The sequence below is a fragment of the Orcinus orca genome, chromosome 19 (genome assembly GCF_937001465.1).
Source record: "Orcinus orca chromosome 19, mOrcOrc1.1, whole genome shotgun sequence".
Taxonomy (NCBI): domain Eukaryota; kingdom Metazoa; phylum Chordata; class Mammalia; order Artiodactyla; family Delphinidae; genus Orcinus; species Orcinus orca.
The window spans coordinates 33,556,951-33,583,825 of NC_064577.1; the positions used below are offsets into that span (position 1 = coordinate 33,556,951).

General features: G+C 58.1%; 3 protein-coding genes across 9 annotated transcripts; all 3 read right to left on the reverse strand.

Annotated features, from left to right (window-relative positions):
• Positions 1-146: 146 nt before the first annotated feature.
• On the reverse strand, positions 147-6,556 carry PYCR1 (pyrroline-5-carboxylate reductase 1). 5 transcript variants are annotated; one of them, XM_033438764.2, is made up of 8 exons: positions 4,567-6,302; positions 4,039-4,163; positions 3,717-3,787; positions 2,828-3,007; positions 2,369-2,587; positions 2,097-2,189; positions 1,779-1,942; positions 147-960 (listed from the first exon to the last, which is right to left on the reverse strand). In XM_033438764.2, the coding sequence occupies exons 1-8, from the start codon at positions 5,052-5,054 to the stop codon at positions 795-797; spliced, it is 1,506 nt and encodes a 501-aa protein (XP_033294655.2). In that variant the 5' UTR covers positions 5,055-6,302; the 3' UTR covers positions 147-794. The 5 variants fall into 5 exon arrangements, with proteins under 5 accessions (XP_033294655.2, XP_004275633.2, XP_049558541.1 ...); XM_004275585.3 differs by having other exon boundaries at positions 2,369-2,590; positions 4,567-6,277; XM_049702584.1 differs by having other exon boundaries at positions 2,369-3,007; positions 4,567-6,556.
• MYADML2 (myeloid associated differentiation marker like 2) lies at positions 5,473-9,269 on the reverse strand. Its single transcript, XM_004275587.3, has 2 exons — positions 7,885-9,269; positions 5,473-7,622 (listed from the first exon to the last, which is right to left on the reverse strand). Exon 1 carries the CDS (start codon positions 8,869-8,871, stop codon positions 7,948-7,950), a length of 924 nt encoding a protein of 307 aa, XP_004275635.1. The 5' UTR covers positions 8,872-9,269; the 3' UTR covers positions 5,473-7,622; positions 7,885-7,947.
• Positions 9,270-16,868: 7,599 nt separating this feature from the next.
• NOTUM (notum, palmitoleoyl-protein carboxylesterase) lies at positions 16,869-25,170 on the reverse strand. Of its 3 annotated transcripts, none has more exons than XM_049702597.1 (11): positions 24,562-25,170; positions 23,410-23,768; positions 22,231-22,283; positions 22,053-22,148; positions 21,468-21,528; positions 21,161-21,219; positions 20,661-20,763; positions 19,594-20,000; positions 18,907-19,054; positions 17,843-17,890; positions 16,869-17,612 (listed from the first exon to the last, which is right to left on the reverse strand). In XM_049702597.1, the coding sequence occupies exons 2-11, from the start codon at positions 23,739-23,741 to the stop codon at positions 17,306-17,308; spliced, it is 1,614 nt and encodes a 537-aa protein (XP_049558554.1). In that variant the 5' UTR covers positions 23,742-23,768; positions 24,562-25,170; the 3' UTR covers positions 16,869-17,305. The 3 variants fall into 3 exon arrangements, with proteins under 3 accessions (XP_049558554.1, XP_004275636.1, XP_049558553.1); XM_004275588.3 differs by lacking the exon at positions 24,562-25,170 and having other exon boundaries at positions 19,594-19,694; positions 19,809-20,000; positions 23,410-24,078; XM_049702596.1 differs by lacking the exon at positions 24,562-25,170 and having other exon boundaries at positions 23,410-24,084.
• Positions 25,171-26,875: the final 1,705 nt, after the last annotated feature.

The window sequence follows — 26,875 nt, forward strand, 5'->3', positions numbered from 1 at the left end:
CAGCCAGACTGGCTGCGTTGGAATGCAGGGCTCTGGGCCTGTGGGCTGCTGGCTCAGCCTTCAGTGTTACATCGGACAGCAATGACCCTCTGGCACAGGTCTGGGCCTCCCTCCACAGGTGGTGACAAAGTTAGAAGTCAGGACACTGGGGCTGAAAACGAATTTATTTAACCTGAAAAGTCAGAGACAGAAATGACAGCATCTGTTGGTTGGACCAGGAATGGGAGATGATGGCCTGAGTGTATTGGGGCCTCGGGCGTTCAACCATCTGAGGAGCCCTTTTCTCAAATGTCACGCTGGCCAAGAACCATGGGCCCTTTTGCTGGATTCCAGGGACCCTCTGGCCCTTCCCACACTGAGGAAGGAGTGCAGAGTGGAGAAAGGGCAGGAGTGGGATCAAGCTCTCTCCTTGGCTGGGCCTTCATGGTTGGGGTGGGGTGGGTCGGGGGGGACCTTGACCTTTGTACTCAAGCCCAAGCCAGCTGACACTGGGTGCTGAAGCCCCCCAAGCCCTGGAGGAAGGTGGTCCTGACCTGGTTTGGGGGCAGAGGAAGGGGGAGGCTTAGGTCAGAGAATCCTTCCTTGTTCTGGACCAGGACACACTTGGGGACCATGGAGGTTCCCACTGGGAAGTGATGTGCCCCCTCCCTGGCTACAGCTCCACTGACCCAAGTGGATCAGAGCCACGGGGGATGTGAGGACATCCTGTGAGGCCTGGGGCTAGACACTCCCAGCACAGAGCTCCGAGCCCAGGAGGAAAAGGCAGAGAGTGGCCTGCGGGCAGGTTGGACACCTCAGTCCTTCTTGCCTGCCGGGGCCATGCTGCGGGGCAGCAGCTTGGAGTGGCCAGAAGGGGCCAGTAAGGTGCCGGGAGGGGAGTCCAGCTTCACCTTGTCCAGGATGGTCTTCTTGATGGCAGCTGGTGAGACCTTCTCCCGGTCGGCCACGGACTGCAGCTCTCTGGGGAGACAGCGAGGAGGGCTGTGTCCAGGGCTCCGCCTCCTTCCGAGCCCAGGGGTCCAAGTGGAAGTGGCAAGAAGTGCACAGCTCCCAGCACCTGCCAGCCTAGGGTGCTGCTGTGCTGTCACTCCCACCTTAGGGCCTTTGCCCCTGCACTTCCCGCCACCAGCTACCTCTCCCCTAGATTGCCGTTCAGTGGCCTCTCACCTCATTCAAGCCAGCTCAGGGTCACCGAATCTACCAGCAGCCCCCCAGACACTGAACCCTCATGGCCCTGAGCACGGGACACATGCCTCATCTGTCTCCCCTGCAGGTTGGTGCCAGGAGAGCAGCATTACGTTCTAGCCTCACTGTCAGGCAGTGGCAGAGAAGCCTGTGGGCTTGGACTGGAGGGCAGGTAGGGTGGTGAGAAAGAGCCCTGTCCATCCTGGAGGCCTGTCCATCCCCTGCTCCTTGGATTTCTTTCAGCTCTCATGTGCTGTCGTTGTGCCAGTGCATCCTGTGCTTCTAACTCTGTCTCCCCGGCAAGGCCAAGAGGAATGTGTTATCATCAGCCCCACAGAGGTTCCCCCTGGTCTGCCTCCCTGGCTTGGATGACCACCCCAGTCTGAAGGCCACAAGTGATGAAATCACGTGCGGAGCCCAGCGTGGGCCCAGAGGGCCCCTCTTCACAGGATGATGGAGAGTGGTGAGGGATGCTGCACACCGCCACCCCAGGGAACCTCAGGGCTCCCCGCACCCTACCCGCTGGTAGGCCAGAGCTTGATAAACATCTGGTGAGTGAATGACTGAGTGGGCAGGCAGCAGCGGGGGCCCACCGTGTGCGGATGCAAGAGGCCTCCACGGCATTGATGAGCAGGGAGCGAAAGCCCCCGCTCTCCAGCACGTGCAAGGCGTGGATGGTGGCCCCACCGGGAGAGCAGACGTTGTCCTTGAGCTGGCCTGGGTGCTGTTCGGAGTCCAGTAGCATCTTAGCGGCCCCCTGAAGCCAGAGAGGGGGGCTGAAGGTTGTGAGGGTACTGCTTCCAGCCCCAACCAATGCAGCACCCACTGACTCTCCACCCATCCACCCCAGAGCACCAGTCTTGGTCCTGGTAAGGAGTGGCCCCCACCAGAGGGTCAGGAAGAACACTAACCAGCAAAGCCTGGGCCCCGAGGCGGACTGCCAGGCGCCTTGGAAGCCCCATCTTCACACCCCCATCAGCCAGTGCATCCAGGGCTGTGAATGCCTGCAGAGAGAAAGCACCTAAGCTGCTGTCCCAGGCCTTTCCTCCATTTCCTCTAGGCAGTGGTTAGTCCAGCAGCTCTGCCCGCAGGGGCCCAGAGCAAGGAGGAGGGTGGAAGATGGGCAGACGTGCCCTGAGATCCTGGGGACTGCCTACTGCCCCCGCTCCTCCCCAGTCCTCACATAAGCTGGGCCGCTGCCGCTGAGTCCCGTGACAGCATCAATCAGGTCCTCCTCCACCTCCGTGCAAAAGCCCACACTGCTCATGAGCTGCTCCAGGAGCCTGCCATCCTCCACCTGGGCGTGGGTGCCCGTGGCATACACAGTGGCTCCTTCCCGCACTACGACCGGCGTGTTGGTCATGCAGCGGATGACTTTGGGGGCCGGCTGGAAGGCTGTCAGCTTCTGGGGGAGAAACTGGCTGTGTGTCCATCCCAGCCCCTTGCCCAGCATGCTGTGCTGGGTGCGGGTGTGAACATGCTCATCCAACTGAACGCTTCCTGAGTTCTGTGAGCTATACAAACACACCCATTCCAAAGATGGAGAACCAGGTGTGGAGCACGCCAGGGCTCCTGAGCCCTCTGCAGTGCACACCTCCACTCCATCTCCAGACCCCGCCGGACCCTGACCCGTAGTGCCCACCTTCTCGATGGAACTGATGGTAACGCCAGCTGCACAGGACACCACGATGTGCCGATCCTCAATGTCAGCGGCAATCTCATCCAGGATGAAAGGGATAATGTGTGGTTTCACCGCCAGGAAGAGCACATCACTGTGCTGCACAGTCTCCTTGTTGTGGGGCGTCAGGTTCACCCCCATCTTCTGCAGGGAGTGCCAAGGCGAGCTCAGCCTGCTGTATGTGGCTGGCTGGCCCCCTTAGTATCCCCGCAGGCCGAGAGCCCCTCGTGTAGAACAGCACAGAGAATGATGGGAACGTGGGCATGGCAGGGCTGGGGGCTCAAGGCATGGGGCTCTGACACCATCTAACTGCCCTTCCCACCCAAAAGTGGAGGAAGCATCCTGATCTGGAAGGGCGGACAAGCGAAACCGCATCCAAACCAAAGTCCCAGCCCACCCCACCTAGGGCTGCAGCCCCCAAACCCCTGACCACCTCGTCAAGTGCGAGTGGTGGTGTGGATAGTGGTCTCAAGCTGGTAGCCTGCCCCCACCCTTGGACATGGAGCCCTCACTCAGCTATGGCAAACTGAAACTGTATTCGGCCCCCAGGTGGTCTCTCCTGGCCCCCATACTGTGATCCCCTGTGGTGGTCCACTTGGGGAACCCCATTCCTGACCACCAGTGGCACATGTGCCGGTCACCAAGTTCCCAAAAGCATAGGGAGGGGACCCATCTGCAGGCCAGGAGGCAGGGTCTTTTAGATACTCCAGCCCAGGGACCCTCTTCTCATTGGCGTGGGGGACTGTGGCATGGTGCCTCCCTCTGGGGCCGCTACTCCTGGCCTTCCAGGGTCAAGGCTATCACACACTGGCCTCTAGAAATACTGACTGGTCACCCTCCACCCTGCACCTACCCTGAGGGCAGAAACAGTGGCCAGGTCCATGTCTGGGGAGCTGGCCATTATCTTGTGGGCAGCCAGGACACCTGTGAGAGACAGAGTTCCTCCCTCAAGGCCAGTCTTGGCGTCCCTCCACCACATCCTCAGGAAGAACAGAAATTGCACCACCCAGGGTAAGACAGCAACCCCTGCCTTACCCCAAACCTTCCAAGGCTACCGTTTCCCACAGTGCTCAAATGAGGCACGTTAATGCAGACTCCACCCTCACCTCCCAGCCTGGGGAAGAGTAACTGGCCCACCCTCTCACGCTTGGCCCCTTCCTGGCCGCAGCGCCTACCGGCTGCTGTGAAGCCCTTGGCCAGGGCAAAGGCCAGCTGGCCAGCCCCGATGAAGCCCACGCTCATGGTGTCTGGAGGCCTGCGCCCACTGCCCTCACAGCTGGCACCGTCTCCGCAGGAGCAGCTGCGGGAAGATGGCGCAGAATCCAGAACAAGAAGTTAGGCGGGCAGTGCCAGGCTTGACTACTCCACCGCCGACCGGTGACCCCCATCCCAGCGGGTCTAACTCTCCCCCGCTCCGGTGCCCCCGCCCACCGCAGCGTCCCGACCTGCTCCTGCAGGTCCCAGACGGGGCAGAGAGGGGTGAGCCAGCCTCCGGAAAGGGTCGGGAAGACGCATGGGGTAAGGGGACGCCCCCACGCCCGAGTCCCCTCCCCACGCCCGAATCCCCTCCCCACGCCCACGCTCCCCCAGGTCCGAGCACCCCCGACGCCGGAGTCGAGTGCGCGGACTTGCATTTCCCCCTGCCCGGCGGCACTACCGCCCGCCCGAGCCGAACCCCGACCCACAGCTTGGCTCCCAATTACCCAGTTACTCGGTGCGAGTCTCCCCCTGTCCGCAGCTGCGCGCCCGCCACGCGGCACCCAGCGCCGGGGGGCCCCCCGCCCCAGCCAATCCGCGGCGCGGCCGCCCTGGAACCGGCCAATCTGGGGGCGCGGGAGGCGCCGAGGGGCAGTTGCATCATCCGCTCACCCCCGCCCCCTCCCGCTGGGTCCAGTCGCCCCCGCACTCCCGAACCTGTGCCTTCAGTCCTGGCCCCAGCGCACCGAAACCTTCGCCGCCCCCACCCCCATCCCCCGGGACCGCGCCTGAGGACTGAGGGCACCGGGGGAGGGGCGGCAGGAGCCGGGCCCTCAAAGAGTGGCCCTGGGCTAGGGCTCCTCTCTCGGGGCCCTGTCGTTGGACATGGACACGGACACGTCAGGCTGGCGTCCGTGATGGCGTGGCCCTCACTCGGGTTTGGAAACTGGCGACATAGCCCGGACCTTCTCAGAATCTCAAAGCGGGGAGGCATCTGGGAGGTCTAGGTCGGTCCCCCTGAGATCTGGACCCCCTCCTTCCCACCTGGGGTTTCTGCTCTCCAAGTCTCTTCTAAGGCTCAGGCGCCCTTTGAAAACTGCATGACACTGGGGGCCACTGGCCTGTTACCACGTGAACCTCCTCAAACAGGCTCTCAGGGTGGGTGGTGGTCAACCAGTAGATAGAGGAAGATGACCCCCTAGTGCCCCCAGTTTCCACGGAGCACCCATGTCTCCTGACATCTCATGTGAAGGGTCCGTGGAATTTTTTGACCCTAGGTTTTCCGAAGAAAAAGCTCTAGTCATCTCCCCGAGGACGCGCTCAGGGCTCGTCTGAGCTGAGTCTGCATTTGGGTTTCAGGATAGTCTGGGGTCCCAGTCAGCAGCAGGGTTAAGGGCAAAGTAAGAAGCATCATCATTGACATCCCATCCCCCCACCAGGGGAGGGGGTGGGGGTGCTTTATTTTTTCGGTTCTGTATCTTAAATGACGACAAACTGTTCTGAAATGTAATTTCAGTGTTACTTGGATGATTGTGCCGCAGAAGCAGGGCTGTGAGTTCTCCTTGACATAATAATGACCAACATCAACACCACCAGACCACTGTAGTGAGCGTGTGTACGCGGCAGATGTCCAGGCCTCCTCGTATGTTTATTCTGGTGTTCAGTCCTCACCCTCTTAGGGAGGAGCTATAGTAAGATCCGGTCCAAAGTGGACTGTTCAGGGAGTGGCCCAGACTCAAACCCATAGACGCAAACTTGGGGGTCCCACTCCATTTTAACTGACTGTATATAATCAGAGAACAGAGTCCATCCTTTAAAAAGTATTGTTTCTCAAGTGACGACGACAAATAACTCCTTCCTCCAAAGAGCAAGAGTCCTCTGATCCGGGGAGAGAATGGCATGAAGACAATCCCCAGGGCAGCCTCCCGGAGGCCAGTCGACATCTGCCATGCTTATCTTGAGCCCTGGAACCCCTTGCCTCCTCTCTCTCCCCCTCAGGATCTTTGAAACTTAGGCTGGGTGGAGCTCTGGGGGCAGAAGTCCATAGGACAGTGAGGAAATTGGAAGTTGGTGACAGATAACTCATTTCAGAAATTTGATTAGAAAAGGAAGACTGTCTAGGCCTCCCTGTGAGCTGGGAAGGGTGTGGCCCATATGCTCCTTTGTCACCTGGTAACACACTCCCAACCCCCGCCCTCCCTCAGCCAGCAGGGCCCTCAGGACGCCTCAGGACACAGGGGTCCCTGCCCCCTCAGGGATCTGGGGTCCCTGCCCCCTCAGGGATCTGCTGCTGAAGACGGGCCTCTCCAGGTAAAGGACCCCTGTGCGTGTGCCCTCCCCAGCGGGCGGGCGGGCCACTTCTCTCACACTGTGCATGGTGCCAGCACAGGGAGCCCTTGGACCCCGTGCCTAACAGCTGCTTGGGCTCTGCTGCCACGGGTGTAGCAGCCCCTCTGCCCACTGCTATGCCCAGGGCCCTTGGAAACCCCAGCAGTGGTGGTGAGTGCCGAGAGCTCCCCACCCCCATCCTCCCCTTGCTGTCACCCACCTGGGGAGAGGACACTACTTCCTCGGGAGGCCACTCTTACCCCCAGAGTGCCCCAGCCCTCCCGCAGCTGCCTCCTTCCTCAGCCAAGCCCAGTCTAGGCTCGTCTCTGGGAACATGCTGGTGGATGACCCAGGAGGGACAGCTGGCCACCACCCCCTCTGGCTACCACCCCCTAAGCAGAAACTTCTCCGTGCAGATCAGCGTTGGTGTTTAGTTCCTGCTCAAGGCCAGGGGCCCGTCTATGGGCTGAGCGGCTGCTGTGCTTCGGCAGCTAGTGCGCTGCTCTGGGCTGGCCCAGTCTGGGTTCTTGAGTGGGAGAAGCTCCCTGGAGTGTGGAGGACAATGGCCCCAGCAGGCCCTCGTGGTTGGCAGCCAGGCAAATGAACACTTGAACAGAGGTGGTGGGCGGGTGAGCACCAGGGTGATGCCTGGTGCCCAGGCTCCATGCCCCAGTGGCTGCCCCAGGCTGGTCCTCCCCTGGGTCAGGGCTGCCCTAGGCCAGCCCCCCGGGGCCCATGGCAGGCACTGCAGAAGCTGCCGCATCGGGGCAGACAGCAGGGGCCCAGTGGTGGCTCCCTGCCTGGGTGGGAACCCAGCTTCTCCTTAGCATGCTGTGCTCTTGTCAGTGTTGCCGCCCCATGGATCCCTCCAAGCCTGCACTGTCTCCAGCATGATGAGGCTGCCCTGTGTGACCACACCAGAGTCCTTGCTCAGCTTCCAAAGCTGTGGCCGCTCAGAGGCGGCAAGGCGGGGTCCTGATTCCCAGCTCCTCCTCGAGTTGGCACAGATGCCCCAGCAGGGCCCTGCTTGGATAGCTGTCCTTCCAGGGCTCCAGGAACTGCCCCTTCAAGGCTAGAGGAAGCGCAGGCTCACCACGCTCCTTTTTCACACTACTTAGTTTACTCAGCCCAAATGTGGTCTCCAGACGTTTATGGACGCTTGGGGCCAACTTCTTAATCCTAGCCTCAGGGTCCCCATCTGCAAAGTGGGTCACAACAGCACCTGCTTCAAAGTCTTCTCATGTGTTACAGTGGCCAGCACGGAGGCAGGGTGTGCCAGCAAATGAAGAGAGATGGAGAGAGACAGAGAGAGACAAAGACAGAGAGATAGACGGGGAGAGAGAGGGGCTGGGAGCTGCCTGGCAGACTCCTTCCCCGTGACCTGTTCTGTCCCCCCTCTGCCCCTCCCTGAGATGAGCTGCTGAGCACTGCCAGAAGCCCAGTCATGGCTCTACTGGCTGCCTCCCTCTGGCTTGTCCCTGGAAGTCTGGGCTCACCTGGGTCCCCTCATGGTGCCTGAGCCCTGGAGAGCAGAGGTGGGTGGGCCGCTGCCTGTCGGGCTACAAGGTAGGCACGAAGCGGATCCTCTGGGAGTAAGCCAGGTCGGCGACGTAGAGGAGCAGGTTGACATAGGTGAAGGTGGCCACCACCAGCTGGCTGTCCCAGGTGCAGCTGCCCCTCAGGCAGTCGGGGGGGCGCCCAGGCTCACCGTACTTGGGGTCGAAGCAGAAGACAGGCCAGATCACTGCAGCACTGAGGTAGAGGAGCACAGCCAGGAAGGTATACACCACCACTACACGGTCGAAGGGGCAGCCCAGGCCCCCCGTGTGGCCCATCACGCTCAGGGCCACCACGACCACTGTGGCAAGGAAGCACAGGCTGTAGACGGCCACACACCACTGGGTGGCCACGTAGCGCCCGTAGCGGCTGTCGTGGACCAGCGCCCCAAATATGATGCAGGCCACAAAGGCCTGGACGATCTTGAGGAGTCCCGACACCGTGGCCATGTAGCTGGCCACCTGACCTGGCCGGGCCCGGGTCAGGGCCACCTCCGTGGCATAGGCCAGGAAGAGGAGCCCGGCGAAGATGCTGGCTGCTATGCGGAAGTCCCTGGCTGTGCAGCCCGCGGGCTCGGGTAGGCACTCCAGCTGGGTGAAGTACAGTGGGTAGATGACCGCAGCTGTGGCGGATAGCAGCGTGGCCAGCATGGCGAAGGCTGCTGTGAAGTTTCCCCAGGACAGGTGCAGGCAGCTGTGCAGCCGGGTGAACTCACAAGCCACCACCAGGACCGAGAGCGCGAAGCAGAAGCCCCAGGCGGCCATGCAGAAGGTGCCCTGGACGCCATCGAAGCCGCCCCGGTGGGCCACCAGGCTGAAGGTGGTGCAGCCAAAGGCCAGCTGCAGCATGCGGGCCGTGCCCACAGGCGATGTCACAGCGCCCAGGTGCAGGTACCCACCCCCGGGGGGCTCCATGGTGCTGCCCATGTGGCCGGCCGAGTCTCTGCTTCACACAGTGCCTGGTGGCCCCGGAGCCTGCGGCAGCGGCAGATGCCAGCAGCCTGCAGTGGCAGTGACGCTGGTGACATTGCAGCAGAGCAGCCTCTCCACCGCCTGTGTGGGGAGGGCCGAGGCCCCCCCCAGCTCTATAAATAGGTGACCGTGATCAGAGCCCGGGAATAGCAGCTTGCGTTCCTGTGCCTGTCCCTATCCAGGAGGGACATCTGACCCTTGTGATCCATCGAGCCCCTGCCAGGACCATTAACCCCTTGGCTGCTGGCACCACCCCCACCTCCAAAGCACCTGCTTCTGTCGGTCAGTCGGTGCCACTGCCCGTGGGGGAGGGGGAGGGAGAAGAGCAGAGAGGACCAGGCAACCCAGCTCCAGCAGCTTCAAGGGGGAGGGGCACAGGGAGGAGAGGGCGGCAGTGGGGGATCTGGGAGCCCTGCAGGGCTCGGTTCAGAGCTGGGATGGTTTCAGGACCCCATTGTCATTGTCCCTTGGCCCACACTCAGCTCTGATTCCTGGGAGGTGGTGGGAGAGGGGAGTGGAGATCCTGTGCCCCCTCCCAAAGGTGCCCACCCTCATTCTTCTCACATCCCCCAGCCTGACCTGGGGGAGTTAAGTTTTAGTTATTATTTGGGGGGATCATAATGGAGCACTTTACTTGTCCCTCCTAGATATGTAAACACCTAGGAAAAACTCAACTCTCCCAGTTTTAGTCTAAAATATTAAAAATATATGAAATGTTTTTGAAAAGGAAAAGAAATTTTTCTGACTGTAAAAGTAGTACATGCTCAGGCCCAATCAGCACAGAAAGAGAAGAAAGATTGCCAGCGATTAATCTGCCAGTGATTAATCTGCCAGTGATTAATCTGCCAGTAATTAATCTGCCTGTAATTCTAGCTCCTAGATTCAACCCCTGTGAACATCCCGTGTATACAGTTGGCCCTCTGTATCCACAGGTTCCCTATCCACGGATTCAACCAACAGCAGATTGAAAATATTGGGGGAAAAAAATTCCAGAATGTTCCAAAAACCAAAGCTTGAATTTGGCATGAGCCAGGAACTATTTACATAGCATTGACTTTCTATTAGGTATTATAAGTCATCTAGAGATAAGTTAAAGTATATGGGAGGGGAATTCCCTGGCGGTCCAGTGGTTAGGACTTGGGACTTTCACTGCTGTGTCCCTAGGTTCAATCCCTGGTCGGGTGACTAAGATCCCACAAGCCGAGCAATTTGACCAATAAATAAATAAATAAATAAATAAAAATAAAGTGTACGGGAGGATGTGCATAAGTTATACACAAATACTATGCCACTTTATACAAGGGACTTGGGCATCAGTGGATTTTGGTATCCTAGGGGGTCCTGGAACCAATCCCCTTTGACACTATATATATAGCCTTATGTGTATTTCCCCCAACTTTTCATTTAGGAAAATTTCAAATTTACAGAAGAAATTTGCAAAATAGCACAATGAACACTCATATATCTTTCACCCAGATTTAAGAATTATTAATATTTTGGGACTTGCCTGGTGGTCCAGTGGTTAAGACTCCGTGCTTCCACTGCAGGGGACGCAGGGTTCAATCCCTGGTCAGGGGAGTTCCACATGCCGCAGGCTGCAGCCAAAAAAAAAAGAATAATTAATACTTTGCCCTGTTTGTGCTCTCTCTCCCCCCCATAAATAATTAATAATAACATTAATTAATTCTGGAGATATGACAATTCTCCCCTAGATACTTCCACGGACACCTCCTAAAAGCAAGGCCGTTTTCCTACAGAACCTGAACACAGCGACCACACTTGGGAAATTGACGAATGATCACCTAATATACAGTCCTGCAGTTTTTCCCCACCTGCCCCCAAACTACACTTTATAGCATTTTTAATTTTTGCACCAGGATCTGATTGGAATTATACATTGCATTTGGCTGTCATGTCTCTCATTTTCCTTTATTCTGGAATAGTCTCTGCTTTTTTAATATTTCATAACACTGAATTTTTTGAAGTGTCCCAGCCAGCGGCCTCTAGAGCCCGCGAGCCACAACTACTGAGCCCGTGTGCCACAGCTACTGAAGCCTGCGCACCTAGAGCCCGTGCTATGTAACAAGAGAAGCCACTGCAATGAGAGGCACACGCACTGCAATGAAGAGGAGCCCCCGCTCTCCACAGCTAGAGAAAGCCCACATGCAGCAATAAAGACCCAACACAACCAAAAATAAATAAAAATGATTCTTTAAAAAATAATAATAATAAATAATTTAAAAATTATCAGCTCCTTCTCTGAAAGAGGCCGTGAGAATCTGAGAACAAATCACAACAAAATCATCTTTCCTTGCTTTGCCATTCTAGCTCTGCCAGCCCACAGGGCCCAGGGTAGCTCGGGGTCCCCACCACGGTCTGGGCGGCTGCTTCATGGCTGGACAATGGCGAGGCTTCCTGGACCCTGTCATAGGCTATGCTCCCAATTCTAGACACCAACTCCCAGCTGCTTGGCCACTGGGCTACTTGGTGACAATGTCTTCTGCTCGTGAGCTTTTGCTAACGTGTTACAATTACAGAAACAGAGCGATTCTAAATTGACAGCTTCCCACAGCGTGGAAATATCAACAAAGTAAATTTGGCTGGAAATCACTTAAAGTTCATCAGTAGGGATTGGGGAGTAAACTTGAGCACATCCACATGAGGGACACTTAGGATGCCCTGAAGTCGCCTCATAGAAGATCAGGTAACGTGGTGGGAGATCACAAGGGCAGCGATCTGCGTGAAGACAAAAGGACCTGTGGGCACATGTGCCTCTGAAGAGAGAGAAAGGCTGAGTAAAAGCCTGAGATGCCCCACTGTCACGTCCGAGGCGCAGGGCAGCAGGTGCTTTGGCTCTCCTTTGGGTTTTCAGTGTTTTCCAGTTTTAAAATGAATAGGTACTACTTCCTAAACCAGAAAAAAAGAATAATTAAAAAAAAAAAATGAAGTAGGGCTTCCCTGGTGGCTCAGTGGTTAAGAATCCGCCTGCCAGTGCAGGGGACACGGGTTCGAGCTCTGGTCCGGGAAGATCCCTCATGCCGCAGAGCAACTAAGCCCGTGTGCCACAACTACTGAGCCTGCGCTCTAGAGCTGGAGAGCCACAACTACTGAAGCCCGCGCGCCTAGAGCCCTTGCTCCGCAACAAGAGAAGCCACCGCAGTGAGAAGCCCATGCACCACAACAAAGAGTAGCCCTGTCTTGCAGCAACTAGAGAAAGCCCCCGCACAGCAACAAAGACCCAACCCAGCCAAAAATAAATAAATAAAATAAATAATTTTAAAATAAATAAATGAAAAATAAAAAAATAATAAATGAAGTATAAATAGGTTTATATTCTTGTATGAATACAAAACTTGCTTTAAAAAATAAAATAAAAAATAAAAATAAAAATTGAAAACAGGACTTCCCTGGCGGTCCAGTGGTTAAGACTCTGAGTTTCCACTGTAGGCGGCACGGGTTCAGTCCCTGGTCGGGGAACTAAAATCCTGCGTGCTGCACAGTGTGGCCAAAAAAGTAAAAAAGATTAAAAAAAATACCTTCCTTTTACAAAATTTTTAAATAGACTTTATTTTCTAGAACAGCTGTAGATGCAAAAAGAAACTGCACTGATAGAGCTCCCATATACCTCATATCCAGTGTGTTCTATTGGGAACACCTTTTTTTTTTTTTTTTAAATTCTCTTTATTATTTTATTTGGCTGTGCCACGCAGACTGCGGGATCTTAGTTCCCCAGCCAGGGATTGAACCTGGGTCCCCTGCAGTGGAAGCGTGGAGTCTTAACCGCTAGACCACCAGGGAATTCCCCTATTGGGAACATCCTATGGGACATGTTACAATTAATGAGCCAATATTGATAAATCATTATTAATACACTATTATTAAGCAAAGTGAATACTTTATTCAGGTTTCCCCAGTTTTAACATCATGCCCTCCTGCTGCTCCAGGACTTGTCAAGGACCCCACGTGGGATATTTAGTCACCACATCTCCTCTGGCTGCTCTTGGCCAGGACGGTCTCTCAGACTTTCCTGGTTTGAACGACCCCGACGGTTTGAAGGAGGGCTGGGCAAGGAGGTGCAGACTGTCCCTCTGCTAGTTTGTCTGATGTCTTTCTCATTATTAGTCTGGGCTTGTGGGTTTGGGGGAGGAAGACCACAGAGGGAAAGTGCCCTTCTCCTTACATCCCTTCAGGGCCTGTGCTCTCAACATGACTCCTCACCGTGGCTGTGCCCTTGGTCACTTGGCTGAGGTGTGTCTGTCAGGTGTCTCCACTGGGGAGTTCCTCTTTCTCCCCCTTTCCATCCTGTTCTCTCTGGGGGCGGGATGTCACCATGCGTGGCCCACACTTAAGGGGGGTGTATGCTTCCCCTCCTTGAGGGGACAGTATCGACATAAATTATTTGGAACTCTGCAAAGAGATTTCTTTTTTCTCCCCCACTTAATTTATTTTATTTTAATTTATTTATAAATTTATTTATTTAATTAATTTATTTATAAATAATTTATAATTTATTTATTATTTTATTTTATTTTATTTTATACTTTATACATTTATTTTATACTTTGAGTTATAGTCCAAAACTATATTTTTTTATTCTGTTGCTCAAAGCCTTCCATGTGTCCCCTTACGTACCCCCATCAATGGGGGTGGGGTTTTCGGCACCTCCTCACTGCAGGCACTGCAAGATGCCCGGGGCTCATCCTGCACGTTTCCTGCTAGGTGTTTTCCAAGGAGCCCTGGTTCCTGTTATTGGAGATGGTGTAAGAGACTAAGATCTGGGTGCCAGGTGTGCTCATTGCTGCTGGAGTGAACTTTCACACATTGTAACAAGTATTTGTATGTACAAATAAAGCAATGTTATTCAAAATGTATTTAAAGAATTTTCCTAAAAGGGCCTGCAAAGGTCATTAAAACTAGGTAGTACACATATATCAGGTTTTACCAAAACCTCTGGGTTTCTTCTCTTCACGTCTCCCTATGGCTTTAAAATTTCCAGTAGTGTGTTATTACTTTTTGTTTCTATTCCTTCTGATTAATGTTTTCATTCACTAAACAAGTTCTTCTGCAGTAGCTGCTGAGTGCCAGGCCTCGTTCTAGGCGCTGAGAAACAGCAAAGAACAAGGGAGACCAGAGTCTTTGTCCTCTTGGAGCTGCTGTTTACACCACGTCACGTCAAGGGTCCGTGCTCTCAACACGGCTCATATCAAAACTGAGCAGAAAGCACCGAGAGTCCTGTATACTCCCTGCCCTTAACCGGGCACAGCCTGCCCATTATCTACATCCCCACCAGAGTGATACACCATTGACTTTTTACCATCGATGAACCTACACTCATCTGTCAGCATCACCCAGAGTCTACAGTTTACATCAGGATTCACTCTTGGTTTTGTACCTTCTATGAATTTGGACAAATGTGTAATGACATGTACCCACCATATGGTGGGACCATACAGAGTTGTTTCTCTGCCCTAAGAATCCTCTGTGCTCCACCTAGTCAGCCCCATCCTCACCCCTGGCAACGAGCGATCTTTTTACTGTCCCCATAGTTTTGCCTTTTCTAGAATGTCATAGAGTTGGAATCACACCATATGTAGCCTTTTCTGATTGGCTTCCTTCACTTAATAATATGCATTTAAGGTTCCTCCAGCCTTTTCATGGCTTGAGAGCTCATTTCTTCTTAGTGCTGAGTAACGGTCCATTGTCTGGATGGACTGCAGTTTATTTACCCGTTCATCTACTGAAAAGAAATCTTGGTCACTTCTGTCCTGAGCATTTTTGCTGCTACGGGAAGCCTGTGATGTGGAAAATGTAAAGCAGCAACATTTCTAGAAAAGTTGGGGACTTCCTGGTGGTCCAGTGGTTAAGAATTTGAGCTTCCACTGCAGGGGGCACAAGTTCGATCCCTGGTCAGGGAATTTAGATCCTGCATGCCGCGTGGCACGGACAAAAAATAGAAAAAGAGAAGTCGGGAAGTCAGTGTGTCACATCGATGGCTCACTGAGCACTGCAGGTTTGGCGTCACCCACTGTCCTTACGGGTCCTGGGCTCATTTTGCCACTAGTCCCCAAGGTGAAGCACAGAGGCCGGAGGTAGGCCTTTCTCCCATGTTCCTTCTTTGTCAGGAACATGGGGAGAAGGGATTTATTCATTTGGTGAAATCCCACTGGGCCTAACCCACAAGTATAACATTCAGTGGGCCTGGCATGCCTGAGACACACAAAGCTACCCTCTGACTCTTTTCAGCCCACCTCAAACAGAGCGAGACATCTGTCTGTGCTGATGTCACTGCCTGCCGCCCTTCTCCACACAAGGAACTGGTCTTGCGCCAGCACCTCCGGGGTCCCCCCGACCCAGCTCTGACCGAAGCGTGGGCCCCTCCCTCTGAACAAGTCTCCCCAGGTAGGTGAAGGCCAGGCCCCTTCCAGGTCCTCCCAGCCCCCTCTCCCGCTGGGAGCCCACTGTCGTATGGGGAGAACTGTCCATGGCCCTCCAGGGAGGCCAAGGATGGGGCTGCTCCCCCAAACCAGCAGCTGCCCCTGGGTACCCTTTCTTTCATCTCTAGCCTTTTGCCACCCCCCTCCCTGACCTCACTGTTTCCCTTGGCCACTGGGACTCCGTGGCTTCCCACAAGAGTGGTCCACAGAGGAAACCGTGATTGGGCCACTTAGCTCCCCCTGGGGAAGCTGACATTGGTGATGAGTGGGCCGCAGGTGGGTCCAGAGCTGATAAGACCTCAGGGGACACCCCCAGTCTTGGCGCGGGTGAGACGATGGGGTCTCTGTGATTCTCCCCACTCTAGGACTGGGGCTGCAGACTCCCTGAGAGAGGCTGGGTGGTCGGAGGCTGGGAGCAGAGCCCAGGCATGAATCCTCCCTCTGTCCCTTCAACCCTTCACATAGCCTCTTTGGGCCTCAGTTTCTTTATCTGTAAATTGGGGTTTTATAATAAGACCTACTTGCCCGGCGCCTGGAGGAATCAGGGTGCTATGTGCGTGGGACACTTAATGCAGGGAGTGCTGAGGAAGCCACGTCTGTTGGAGGGTCATGACCTGGCCACCTGGGGGGGCTTATCAGTGTGTCACTGAAACCACAGGTGCTTGCTTACTGTCTTTGACCCACATGCCACTTCTGGGTGCATCCCACAGAGACGACGGCCGCGTGCAGTGATGCTGACACAGGCTAGCCACGCTGCACCCTTCGTACCTGAAAAGGGTATGAAGCACAGAGCTCATTGCTCACTGGTCATGTCCCGCCAGCATGGAGCTCTCCGCGGCCCCAAGATGCAACGGGAAGTAGAAACCAGGCGGCAAGTGTATGGCATGCAGTCACATGTGGAAGGAAAAGTAGTGTGTGTGTGTGTGTGTGTGTGTGTGTGTGTGTGTGTGTGTGTACGTGTTTATGGGAGGCCAGGTCCTCTGGGACTAGCCACAGATGCAGAGCCAGGGGCTGGCCAGAGGGAGAATTTTCACCCTCCAAAGCTTTGCTTCTTTCAAATTCTGGACCATGTGCATGTGTGACGTAGTGAAAATAAACACAATACAAACTTCTAAGAAAGTGTTAGCTGGGTAGGGAGTGTTTTGTGATAAAGTTTTGAAAGTGGAGGTTGCTGGTAGAGACAAACATTGTGGATGTACAAACGCTGAGTCATGCACTTAGAAATGGCGGGGTTGCGGCGTGAAGGTCACCCCAAGAACAAAATAAAGAGGAAAGGGAGCATAAAACCTTGCTGGGGGCTCGCCCGAAACAAGCCCATCACTACTGTTTGCTGAAACGATGAACAGAAGGAGCAGGGATTGAAGGGCAAGAGGCCCCGTGGTCGCCCCCAGTCTCTCTGCTGCCCTGGACCAGGGGGGTGGGGTGGGGGGGTGGGGTGGGGGGGGTGGAGTCGGGGTTGGGGGAGGGGTGTGAAGTGGGCAAAGTGCCCCCTCAAATAAACACATCTACAGGGTGAGGCTCTTTTGTTATCTTTTTTCTTCATTATTTAAAAAAAATATGTTACAAAACAATATCATTCACTATATATTTCTTGCTTATTTTTCTTTCTTAAAAAATTAAAGTAATAAAAAAAGTCACTTTATAAAATAATACAAAAGGGCAGGCGAGGCTGGGGGCTGGGCTGGGGCGGGGCCTTCTGGGCTGGGGGCTGAGGAATCCAGTGCTTCTGACTCCCCACTGTGGGCTGGAGGCGGGAGTCAGGAGGGAGGGATGGGAGGGGGCCCAGGGCCACAGCTGGGCTGACGGTGGGTCCATCTCAGGCTGGGCCTCCCAGAGGCAGTGGGAAAGAGGCAGTGAAGGCTGCCAGGGGAGGGCATCCAGACCCAGGATGGGGATGGCCGGGGCCCTGCGGCCCTAGGAGGACAGGAGGGCCTGGAGGGCAGGTGGGCGGGGCCCTAGCTCCCGCTGCTCAGCATCCCCAGCAGTTTACTGGGCTCCAGGCCCTGCTGCTGTGCCACTGTCTGCACGTCGAAGCCCATGTGCATCAGGAACTGGGCCACGTTCATCTCCTGCCCCGTGAACTGGTCCCGGATGGTGGGGCAAGATGGGTTGCAGTGGGGCCAGGGGCAGCTGTCCACCAGGTGGATGGGGCAGCCCTTCAGGGGAGCTTTGCTGGCCTTGTGGCTGTCGTGGAGGCTTCTGTCCCAGCAGTGCAGTGCCCGGGGCAGCGAGGTCCCCTTTACCTGGACGTCTGTCCAGTGGCTGCAGACAGAAACCCAGGTGGGGGTCACTCAGGTGTGGCCAAAGCAGAGGACGGCATTGCTACCAGTGAATTCTTGCCACACAGTGGGTTGTCTAAGTGATTTTGAAAGCCCCCAAAAGAAGCCAGAGCCGGGGAGGCCGGTGGGCAGGCCTGCTGGGGATGGGGGCACTGCAGATGCTTGGAGTGAGAGCCATAGACGCGAGCTGTCCTGGGGCTTGGCGACACTGACCTTCGGATGATGATCTCGTGGGAGAGGCAGGCAGGGGCAAAGCTGGCCCTGTTGGGGAGAAGACAACCTGTGAGCAACCATGTCCCCGCCTCAGCCCTTCCCCACCCCCAAAGCCCACAGGTCACAGCAGCTCCAGCCCCCTCTACTGGGAGGCTGTCCCCTGCCTGCGTCCTACTTCCCTCCTGCCTCTGTGCCAGCCAGCGGCTCCCCAAGGCCTTGTCCCCCCCAGCACACATGCTCCCTACTAACCCCTGTCCCTTCCGGCCTCCAAATCCTGCTCGGAGTGGGGGCTCTCCCGGACAGGTGAATATTTTGTTTTTCTTAATAAGTTAGCTTTTAATCGAAGTTTTAGGTTCACATCAAAATTGAATGGAAGGCATAGAGAGCTCCCATTTATCCCCTGCTCTTATACACGCACAGCCTCCCCTGTCATCAACAACCCCCACCAGCTGGTACATTTGTTACAATCAATGAACCTACACTGACACATCATTACCACCTAGAGTCTGTACATCAGGGTTCACTCTTACAACATTACCACCCAGAGTCTGTACATCAGGGTTCACATCAGGGTTCACTCTTACATCAGGGTTCACTCTTGGTGTTGTACGTTCTATGAGTTTGGACAAATGTATAATGCCACGTATCCACCATTGTGGTACCATACAGAGTAGCTCCTCAGGCCTAAAATTCCTGTTCTCCACCTATTCATACCTCTCTCCCCCAACCCCTGGCAGCCACTGATCTTTTTACTGTGTCCGTAGTTTTGCCTTTTCCAGGGTGACATAGAGTTGGAATCACACAGCATGTAGCCTTTTTAGATCGGCTTCTTTCACTTGGTAACACGCCTTTAAGGTTCCTCCTGTCTTTTTGCCGCTTGATCGCTCACTTCTTTCTAGCGCTGGGTAAGATCCCCTTGTCTACGTGGACCACAGTTTGTCACGTACTCAAGGACCCCTTGGCTGCTTACTGTTTTCCATCTTTGAGGCCTCTCTCTCTTTTTAAGTCAAGTGGTTTACTGTATATTTGGGGTGGGGGCTGAGTGGGGTCCCCAACACACTCACGGCACGTCCTTGAGTGTGTTCCGCAGCTCACGGCCCAGGTTTTGGATGTACAGCCACTGGCCCTCCTGCACCGGCTGCCCCGTGAGGTGCACATTGTCCACAGTCAGCTGGGCCTCGTCAAACAGCCACTGTACCACGAACACCGGGCCTGGGGGGATGGCTCAGATGGGCCTCACCTCGGTGCTCTGCCCCCCACCCCAGGCTCAGGGGCCCGAGGCTGCAGTCAGCTCCACAGCAGGCTCACAGGCCAACCAGGCTCTCTGTGCAGGGTGCTGGCCGCCAGCATCCCCAGCACCCTTCCTTGAAGAGATGCCTTGTTCCCTCCCCGCACCTTGGCCTGGCTCCCAGGGACTCTACTTTGACCAAAACATGGTGATGATGTCCCTTCAAGTGTGGGGCTGGGGGGACAGCCAAGGCCCCACACAGGCGCAGCACTGGGATCCAGCTCCAAAGCACATTCCTCACCGTGGATGTGGAAACATGACTAACCATCCTGGTTTGCCTCGAACCAAGTGGACTGCCAGTGCTAAGACCAGGAAAGTCCCAGCCAAGCCCAGATGACTTTGTCACCCATCCTAGGTGGGACAGTGGTCTCTGGGCCTAGCCTCTGAGGGCTGGACTCCAGGCTGGGTTTCCAGCAGGCGCAGATAGTCTAAACACCCCCCGCTGCCCCATATGCCCACTCACAGCGCAGGGTTGGGTAGACTTTGTAGCCAAAGAAGCAGTTCCACTCCTCGCCCTCCTTGAACTGGCGCCTACAGCGCTCCGGGACCACCCCATTCCAGTACCTAGGCCACATGCTGCAGGTTAGGCTGCCCCTGGCCTCCCATGAGCTTCTCCACCCACAGATGCCACCACACCCCAGGCCCTCTGCACAGGATGGGCCCTCCCTCCCAGAGCACCTGATGCCCCGGCGGATGGCCTCCGTGGGCGCGCAGGTGATGGTGTCAATGCAGTCTGTGCGGCGGTACTGCTTGTTGTCCAGGAACCAGCCAGAGTCAGCCAGGCCCCGCACCTGGATGGCTGGATAGCCCAGCTCCTCCAGCTGCTCGGCCACGCGGTCCACGTTCAGCAGCACTCCTGTGCCCCCCGCGCTGCAGGGAAGGTGGGATGTCAGGCCAGGCAGATGAGGACACTCACCTACCAGGGCCCGCCCATCCCCAAGCCCATCCCCGAGTGGGCAGGGATCTGAGAGCATTCTGAGCTGCCAACACGTTCTGTGTTCATGTGTAAGTCCCCTGGGCCCTTCGAGGTCTTGGAGGCAGAGAAGGGCTGGCAGAGCTCCCGGCACTGACCCAGCGCTAAGTGTCAGGTCATCCCACTTCCTCCCACCCCTCCTTCCCTTCCTCTCTCTCACTCTCTGATTCAGTTTCCTTATCTGAAAATTAAGATGAACTAGGTGCCCCAGGCCTCTCCATCCATTCCTTGGATGTCCCCTGGGTCCCCTACATGCCTGCTGGGATACAGTGACCAGCAGGTGTGATCCTGCCTACAGGGACCCCAGCCCTGGTGGCACATGGGTTCACAGCTAACCCCTAACCAACTGCCTAGGTCACTGAAGTCCAAGGCTTCCCTCACACCCAACAACCATGGACCCAGAAGCATCCTCTGGACAGCTTCCAGCTACATGGCACCTGGGAGCCGAACTCTGAGATGCCCCGTGATGCTGAGCCTCCCGGTCATGCATTTGCCCTGGCTCAGCCCCATCTTCTCCCTTCCATCCACACTCCCACCCCAGCCCCTGCCCAGCCCACCTGCTCCCTGCCAGCAGCAGCACCTTGGCCCCGCTCAACCCTTTGTCCAGGAGCTCTCGCACAACCTCCTGGATGATGAGGGCGCCCATGAAGGCGTACTCGTCTGCACAGAGAAGGAGGGTGGATTCAAGTGGGGGCCTGGACACAGAGCAAGGCCTCCCACCCCCAGGTTGGCAGAAGGAGGGGTATAGCTGGGGGTCTGGAGGGTCTTAGAGGGGATGGGAACAGGGTCTGGGTAGACTAGAGAGAGGCGGGTTAGGTGCACAAGGCTGTGCTGGGGGCTCTCCCGCAGGGAACAACCAGGAGTGAGGACGCCTCAGGGTCAGGCCAGCCATGGACAAGCCAGGCAATGGGTGCTGAGGGCAGGCACCCTGGGACACACTATCAAAGGGTTAGAGGGAGTTACAAGGCTGAAAGTCTGTATTTCTCCAGGAGCTCCGTCCTCCCTGCCCTGCCTCTGTCAGGGGTGGGGGGGAGCTGGGGGAAGGCAGGGGACTCACTCTTTTCAGACTTGGATGAAGCCCCACTCCAGACATCGCTGGAGCAGTAGGGGATGAAGCTGTGACACAGGGATGGTGTGAGCCCGCCATGCTTCTCTGTTGCCCGAGGACCCCAGGAAGGACCACCCTCCTCAGGAAGGACTCCTGAGGACAGGAACCCCCTAGGAAGACCTCTCCCAGGACCAGACCCCCTCAAGGATGGGATCCCCAAGGATGGACTCCCCCCTAAGAACCTCTTAGGAAGGATCCTCCAGGAAGGACCCCCAAGGACAGGACCCCCAAGGAAACACCTTCGGCTCCCTCTTACACCATGTTGGCGTTCCACCAGTGGGGGTTCTCCTCTGGCTGGGAGGACAGGATCCCCGTGCCTGTGGCAGGGGAGGACAGAGGCAGTGGGTCTTTCTGGTGGGAGGGGGCATGCAGGGGTGAGGACTATAGGAAGGTGTGGGGCTGTGGGGGCATCCTACTTGGCCACAGCAAGGAGGTGGGTGGTGACACCCACCTGAACCAAGGTGGCTGAGGAAGTGGGGAATGAATGGATGGGTTTAGTTACTCCACGGAGTCCCCATGGCCAGGATGACCAGCCAGGCTGTGACATCTGGACATGGCCCTCAACCTCCCCCCTTCCACCAGATATTTTGACCTAGGGACCAGCTGTGTACTGCACAGCCAGGGTGAGCCCTGGGAAGTTACCTGTGGAAGAAGAATGAAAGGTGAGAATGAATGATCCCTAACTTTGGGGGGGGGATGGATGGGGTGGGGCCTCTCTGGGCCTCTAGGGAGTGAAAGAGGAGGAGCTTCTTCCAGGACTTCCAATTATGAGCCCCTTCCCCCGCCACCACCCGCCCCCCCCGCCTCGTGGGGGCTCCTGGTCAGTCCCTGGCACGCTGACCTGTTCGAGTGAGCGGCCAGTCCTTGGAGCTCATGAGGCGCCGCATGGTGTCATATCGGGAGTCGCAGTTCTCCCGGTTGAAGCAGTACCAGCCTCCTGCGGGCACAGCCACCACCTCAGGGTCCAGTGCCGAGTGGATCCCCACCCCCACCCCGCCACCTCCGCACCTAGGACGCACCTTCCAGAAACAGTAGCCATCGCCGGCTGCCCTTGGATTCCTTCAGGTAGTAGCTGCAAGGGAAGTGGGCGGAGCGGGCGGTCAGCTGGGGCTTCAGGGCCCAGCTCCAGGAAGGAAGGGGTCATTCCACCTGTCGCCGGGCGCGCGCAGACCGCACGGGGGCGCCAGCGGCCAGGCCCCCGCAGAGCGCGCCCGGCCCGGCCAGCCAGTCCCGGGAGGTGGCGCTCGCGGGGCGGGGAAGGGCGGCGAGGGGTTGTGTGGTCCGTGGAAAATCCCCACTGCCCGCCCCGCGACAGACCCGCTGTAACCTCGGCGCTGGCGGCCGGGCGGGGGTGGGGGTGGGGTCCTCGCTGGGGCTCGGGATCCTCCTGGGACGCGCAGTGGCGCTTGGAGAGTGAAAAGCACTCTCGCTGGAGGAGTGTGCGTGGGGCAGGGGCACTGGGGTAGGACAGGCGCGCGTGGAGGGGCGAGGGCGCCACCGAGGCAGGGTCGCAGCCTTCCTTCCGAGGCCCGACCTAACGTCCAGTTCCTCGGGCTGTGGAGTCGCTGAGGGCATGGGCGCCCCCAACCCCTCCCCAACCCTCAGCCTCGCATTCTTTTTTATCTGCTTCCGTTTGGAGAGGGGTGAATGCTGCACCCCAGGTCCTTCTGTCCCACCTGCGCCCCCTGCCTGTCCCTCTGGCTGGCTGGGCTCCCTGGCAGTCCCAGCAGCAGCAGGGAGCAGACGGGGCGAGTAGAGCTGGTGTGGGGGTGGGGGTACGGCAGGACTCTCCCCGCCCCCCTGTGTCACCTCCTCCTGCTGGAGCCAGGGCCACTCGCGGACTGCCATCTCCCCGCCCAGGGAACGAAGGACGCGAGCACAGGGGCTGGGCACCGGTGGCCGAGGGGTCAGTGCCCGGGCTGGCCCGCGACCAGCGCTGCCAGCGCTGCCCCACCCCCGCGCGGCAAGCCTCCGAGCAGGGCCCTTCCCGGGGCCAGCGCCTCCGAGACCCGACGGGAGCCCTTTCCCCTGTGGGCGAGCACCGCTGCGGCCAGCAGGGAGGGTCCAGTGCAGAGACTCCGTGCGTCTGAGCGGGGACAGGGAGGCGGGTGTGCGAACCCGCCGGCGACGAGGCGGCCCGCGGCCCCGAGGCCAGCGGCGGGGGCGCGCCGGTCGCGGCGGGCGGGTGCGGGCCTTACCCGGCCGAGCTGCCGTCGTTGCAAGTCACCGACGTGTTGAGCAGGAGGTGCAGGCGCAGGTCCTCGTTGAGCTGCTGTGCCGAGCAGGGGTACAGGGACTGTGCCAGGCTCTTGACCTGTGCCATGAAGCTGTCCATGTTGCCTTCCACGGCCGTGAAGTCCAGCGGGAAGCTCTCCACCGGCTGCCCAGCCGCCGTCGCCGCCTCGGCCCGCGGCGGGGGCGGCGGCGGGGGTGGCTGCTGGCCGCGGCGCCGCCAGGTCTTCCTGCCCTCGCCGCCCCCGGCCCAGTGCAGCAGGCCCAGCAGCAGCAGCACGCGCACCCCTCGGCCCATGGCCGCGCTGCTCGGGCCCGCGGCCACCTGCGGAGAGCGGGCGGCCTTGAGGCGGCGCGGTGGCGAGGGCGCCGGGCCGGGGGCGCCCGGGCCGCGGGGCGCCAGCCGCGCCGGCTCGTTCGCCCCGCTCCCTGCGTTGGGCCCGGCAGAGGAGGCGAGGGCGGCTCGGCGTCGAGGCTCTCGGGCCGGGCGCCGTCGGCCTGGGCAGCTGGGGCTCCGCGCGCGTCCGGCCGAGGGCAGCGCAGGGTCTGGGTGCGCTGGCTCCGGCCCGCGCCAATGAGCGGCGGGGGCCGAGCCTGGGCGTAGTTTGCGGGGGCCGCGGCGGCCCGGGTGCCCGCGCGTTAGAAGTGCCGCCACCGCCGCCGCCCGGGCTCGGCGGAGGGGGAGGGGGCCGCGCTCGCTCTTTTCTTGGCGGAGGCATCGCCTTTTCTTCCCAAACCGCAAGCCTGACGGAGGGGCCTGGACTATCCCGCCGCGGCCGCCGGAGGCGCTCCCGGCCCGGCTCCATGGGGGGCAGCGCGGCCCGGCGGCCCCGGCGGCTCATTCATCGCGGCCAGCCCGGCGCCGCCGCCCCCGCCCCCGGGCGACTGGAAGGGGCGGCGGGGGGGGGCGGTGGGGAAGGAGCGGGGCTTTTCCGCGCGGGGGGAGCTCCGTCCGCCACGGGGCGGGTCGGCCCGACGGGCTGGGGGCACAGGGGGAGCGCTCACCTGAGCCGCCGGGGTCCCCTCGCCCCCGCCGCCCAGGCCCACAGCAACCCACGGGCGACCAGAACCCCGCTCCGCAACCCCCACCCCGAACCGGCCCGGAGCCCTGCGCTCACCGCGGGCGGCGAGGGCGGCCCCGCGGCCCCGGCTCCTCGGCGTCGCTCGCCCAGCGCCAGCCTGCTGGTACGCCCGGCTCGGCTGCCTCCCCTCTGGCGCTGGCGCGGAGCCTCCCGGGACTTTTATCCAGCGGGGCCCCCGGGATCAAAGCGACGGCGGACACAGGGCTCCGCGCCGAGGGGCCGGCAGCAGAGGCGCCGGGGCCTCCCGGAGGAGCGGACAGGTGTGGTGCGAGGCCCCGGCGCCCTCGGCGACCTGCGGGAGGGACTGGGCGCCGCGGCACGGCGCCACGGGGGAGTCACCCTGTCCCGCGCCTGGGTGGACAGATTCTGGGCGGCCCTCGGAGGGCAGTGGGGGCAGAGGGGGCGCTGCCACTTATCGAGGTCGGTGGGCCTCGGGGCGGAGTCCTGGATCCTCCCCGCGTGCGCCCTCGCTTTGCACCCCATGCCAAGGACCCCCAAGAACCTCTCCCGCAGTCCCAGCCGCCCCTGGGGTGGTCGCGGATGGAAGAGCTGCCGCCTTGGTTTCTGTTCAGTGACCTCCAAGCACCGTAGTGCATCTGCCCCATCACCTCACCTTCCCAGTGCACCTCACTGGGGACAGAAGGAGATTCCTCCTCAGAAATCAAAATGGGATGAGGGGGCAGCTGTTTACTTAGGAGGCTTCCTCCCGGCTAGGTGGGCAGACAAAAGAAAAAAAAGGGCATTTATTTGCCCTCCACACACACCCACAAAGTGCCATAGACAGCTTTGGTAGACCTCTCATTCCCCTCCCAGCCACAGCTCCGTGGATGTCATTACACCATTGTAAAGACAGGAAACAGACCTTGCCTTTTGGGTCTAGAGCTGGGGTAGAGCTTCCTGAGCTCCCTCCTAATTCGGGGCAGTGGGGAAGCTGTGTCCGCTGGCAGGCACCTGCAGCCCCTCTGGGGCAGGAGAATAGAGGTTGCCAGAGGCTCTGGCAGCACCGGGGATCCTGCCCCTGCCTTTGCCTCCTGAGCTGTCCTCACCAGTCCCTGGGCTGAGTAATGGGCTGAGGGTTAAAAAGTTACAACACCCACCCCGTGCACAGACACAGCAGGCTGCTCTGGCCAGGCTCTCAGAAGACAAAGTGGGAGACCAGACAGGGTCCTTGAGAGCTGCTGTGTGAGGTTTAAGCGGTAAATTAAACCTCGAAGCCTAACATCAGGCTGAGGTGCCCCAGAGGTCGGCCTTGGCTGGGGTCACTCAGTGAAGGAGAGAGCAGCTGTGACAAAAAGAGGTCCTCCCCACAAGCTTCTGTGGTGCAGCTGGGCATCCATTTTCCTGATGAGGGGAACTGAGACTCAGACATGCCAGCAGAAGAGCTGAGAGTGAGCTGTGCATCTGGAAATCCACACTTGCCACCCTCCTGTCTTCAGGTCAATATATAGGCCCTGCGTGGGACTGGCCAGAGGCAGGCATTTCAAACACAGGTCCCCCACGCGAAGGTGTTCCTAGGCATGGGGGAGAACATGCCCCAGGAACACTCTACATCTAGGAGCCTGTTATTCCAAGTCCCAGGCAGGGAAATGCTGCTTCCAGCCGGATGGCAAGACTGCGTAGGGTTGTACTTCACACGGACCTGGCTCTGAGCCATTTCCTGGCAGGAGCTCCTGGGCAAGGCCCGTGACCTCTCTGTGTGCCTCTGTTTCCTCTTCTTTAAAGCGGGGCAATGACCGTACCTCCATCAGAGGGCTGTTGTGGGATTACGGGAGCCCATGCATGAAAGTGCTCGGTGCTGTGGGAATGGCAGTTACAATTGCCAATGAAATGCCGGTGCGAGGCGGGAGCATGCATGTTGGACTCGCTAGTATTGCTGTAATGAGATTTAGCCTGCACTTTGACCGAAATGAATCCGTTTGATTTATTCAACACTACTAGCAGAAGTGAAGAGTCTTCCCCAGAACTTCCCTGTCCTTCTGTGTCTCTGCCTTCCCCACACCCTCTCCTTTAAGCTTTAGACCCCCAACTCAGACTCTTGGTGGTGACAGCCCCTGAGAGAGCCTTCCTTGGCTGTTCATACTTCATCCTTCTCTCGACTCAGACAGACTAGCTCTGTACTTGGGCTCCCTCCCCTCAAGGGCCAGCTTTACCTTCTGCACCTCAGACTCCCCCAACTCAGAGTTTTCAGCTCCCAAAATATGGGAGGGGGTTTCTAGGACAGCAGGTTCTGGGAGCCACTCAGCTCAGCTCCGGGCCTCTGCTTCCAGGCTGCCTGCACTCAGCCCAGAGGCCACTGTGGCCTTGACACATGGGAGGAAGGGGAACCTGGTGGAACAGCAGCAGTTCAGAT

Coding starts and splice junctions, on each gene's coding strand:
- PYCR1 (XM_049702584.1), bottom strand. CDS start 5,054: ATGCCTCCCCGCTTTGAGATTCTGAGAAGGTCCGGGCTATGTCGCCAG. Junction 4,164..4,566: donor GACTCGCACCGAGTAACTGG/GTAATTGGGAGC, acceptor ATCTTCCCGCAG/CTGCTCCTGCGGAGACGGTG. Junction 2,190..2,368: donor GCGGCAGCGGCCCAGCTTAT/GTGAGGACTGGG, acceptor TTCTCTCTGCAG/GCATTCACAGCCCTGGATGC.
- MYADML2 (XM_004275587.3), bottom strand. CDS start 8,871: ATGGGCAGCACCATGGAGCCCCCCGGGGGTGGGTACCTGCACCTGGGC.
- NOTUM (XM_049702597.1), bottom strand. CDS start 23,741: ATGGGCCGAGGGGTGCGCGTGCTGCTGCTGCTGGGCCTGCTGCACTGG. Junction 22,149..22,230: donor ATGGCTACTGTTTCTGGAAG/GTGCGTCCTAGG, acceptor CTGTGCCCGCAG/GAGGCTGGTACTGCTTCAAC. Junction 21,529..22,052: donor CTGGCCGCTCACTCGAACAG/GTCAGCGTGCCA, acceptor CCCCTGCCACAG/GCACGGGGATCCTGTCCTCC.